The following is a 2,542-nucleotide window of genomic DNA, read 5'->3' as shown; positions in this document are numbered from 1 at the left end:
CCCTACCTCCAGGGCAAACCCACTGCTCTTTCTCCAGTGCACCAGTGGCAGCAGTGTGGACCCTGGCACGTGGAGTCCCAAGCTGCCCATGACCTCCATACTGGGCCTGCCTGTTGTCCTCCAAGGGGTTGCGCCGGTCTCACTCCCATGGTGTTTCTTTTCCCAGGCAAGGAAGTCTTGGTGCCAGGATTCAACATTGCAGGTCTGCTGCCTGCCAACCTGAAACTCTACTTCCACTACAATGGCTCTCTGACCACCCCTCCCTGCTACCAGACGGTGAAGTGGACAGTCTTCAACCAGACCATGCTGCTCTCTTATGACCAGGTCCGTCAGGGCAATGAGCTCCGTGCTGGATCTTGCCCAGCCTCTCCCTGCAAACATGCACTGTCTCTGCCGGTCCCTTGGGGCTCGCCTGGCTCCCAAAGGCGGGATGCACCCCACTCTGCTCACCCCATTCTCCTTCCAGATGTCAATGCTGGCAATGAGCCTGAGAAACGACGACAGCAAACCTCTGGAGAACAATTACCGTCTGGTGCAGGACCTGCACGGGCGACGGGTGCTGGCAAGTTTCCAGACCACCCTCTTTTCGTCAAAGCAGCTGCCTCCTGGTAAGGAGCGCGTGAGCATACTCAGGCTGCACCCAGCTGCAGGGATGCAGAGACAGGGCGAGGAGCAGGAGTCAAGGCTTCGTCTCTTATAGAAATGCAGCATTTGCATGGGTTAGCCCTGCCCAGCAGGTGATTTAGAGCAGCACTAGTCTTGGGGTCCTGCTCTCCTGCATTTCTGCGCTTCTCTCACCCTGCCTAGGGAAGATCAGTTTCTAGGAACTATTTTATCCTTGGTCTTGCAGAAATAACAGTAGTGGGATTAGGGGATGCATGGTCAAGGCCAAACAGCCAGGTCCTAGCATCCCAGTTAGCTTCTTTATCCCCAAACGCAATAGCTTAATTCAGTAGGAGCTGCAGAGGTACAGGCTTGCAGTGAGCACCCCACTGCCAAACCCTGCGGGAAGAGCAGTGCAGGGGACCCCTCTTGAAGGCTGCACTCTGCCAGTGGGCCCACGCAGCCATCCTGGCCAGGCACATGGTCCCCTGCCTGAGGCATCCCTGTCTGCCCATCCTCAGTTCATCCTCGAAGGCCTTTCTTGCGTTGGTGGCTTCCAGCGATGAGTAGAAATTCCTGTTAATCCTCAGGTGTGACTATCGCTCTGCATTGCTGAATTCTTGCCTGTTGCTGCTCTCTGAGGTCACTGGCATTTTTCTGTCCAACATCCTGTTCCTTTTCTGTTTTGATGGCATTTCCTACACCTTGTGTCAAGGTGACTAACAGAAACAGCACACAGGCCCTTGGGCAATACCTGGGTAACCACACACTGTGGTGCAAGGCACTTCCCTTCACCGTCCCACCTGCAGCCAGCTCACTAATGGCTGCAGGCTTTTAATCACCGTGGTCTTCAGCCTGGCTAGCAGTTTCCCATGTGGCACTGCATCAAATGCTTCACTGAAGTCAGGAGAGATAAAATCTACCGCATTTTCTTTGTCTAGTGTATCACTTATCAAAGAAGGATATCGGGTTAGGCTGGCATGCTCTATCTTTGGTAAACCTGTTAGATACTTTATCATATTTTCCATTTACCTCCAAGCCTTTCTTTTACCATTTTCTTGCAGAAGCTGTTCCAAAGCCTCCAGCTGCCAAGGCTGGGGCAAGGGAGAAGTTGCCCAGCTAACTTTTTTTTTTTTTCCTTTTTCTTTCCTTATTTGCTATTTCTATCCAACAACCCCCACTTTAACAAAGCCACGAAGCCCTTGTTCCTGGAGTGCCAGGACACTGTCCCAGTACTCCCGGATGAGGTTACTAGTCCCCCACCTTGCGTGCACAGGGTTGTTGGGGTTTTCTCCCCACCTTGGCACTGATAATTACCTGCTTTAGCTGCCGAGTGCCGAGATGGAGTGCTGTGGGGTCACGTCTCACTTTGCTTGCAGCTGCACCTTCTGCGCCCACGCTTGTTGATCTTTCCCCAGTTACCCCCAGTTCAGGAGAGCCGCTCCTGCCTCCGGCTGCTGAGCGAAGGCGGCGGCTTCCCCGCAGCGGCTGCACAGCTGGATACGGCCCGCAGATAGTGCCACTCTGTGCACGATACCCGAGCCGTGTATAGATGATAATGCAGCTGTTTAAAAGCCACGCTGTCACCGGGTAAATATTTGCCCAGCACAGCTCCTGCCCAGCGTGTACGGCCACCGAGCCATCTCCGTGTGGGGTGCCCTGCCGGCAACGGCCAGCTGCCCCCTCCCGGGGAGCTGCTCACCATCTCGCTGCAGGCAACTGCCTGCTGGGCTCACCCCATGCCCCTCTTCAGGGTCTCCTGTGGGGTTTGGTGCAGTCATGGGGTGCTGCAGTGCTGGGCACCCTGCCTGCCTGCTTCCCGGGCAAGTGGCAGCAGTGATGGGGGAGTTTCTGGCTGGGCTCAGCGAGGCTTTTGTGTGGGCTGTGGTTCAAGGATTTTTTTTTTTTTTTTTTTTTAACCCCTCGGTGCTTCTGGGGC

The 2,542-nt window shown here is 54.8% G+C and overlaps 1 protein-coding gene across 1 annotated transcript in view; it reads left to right on the top strand.

Annotated features, from left to right (window-relative positions):
• LOC104084217 (carbonic anhydrase 9-like) overlaps window positions 1-2,542 on the top strand; it is a gene marked incomplete at its 5' end in the record, with an annotated part of 9,325 nt that overhangs the window by 5,214 nt on the left and 1,569 nt on the right. The window contains 2 exons of the mRNA XM_009587966.1: window positions 167-324; window positions 467-608. Of these exons, the coding sequence (XP_009586261.1) occupies window positions 167-324; window positions 467-608 (300 nt within the window). The remainder of the gene's footprint in view (window positions 1-166; window positions 325-466; window positions 609-2,542) is intronic.

The sequence above is a fragment of the Fulmarus glacialis genome, unplaced genomic scaffold (assembly GCF_000690835.1).
Source record: "Fulmarus glacialis isolate BGI_N327 unplaced genomic scaffold, ASM69083v1 scaffold23691, whole genome shotgun sequence".
Lineage (NCBI taxonomy): Eukaryota > Metazoa > Chordata > Aves > Procellariiformes > Procellariidae > Fulmarus > Fulmarus glacialis.
Note: the sequence above shows the minus strand (reverse complement) of the source record. Positions and strands in the feature narration are given on the sequence as shown.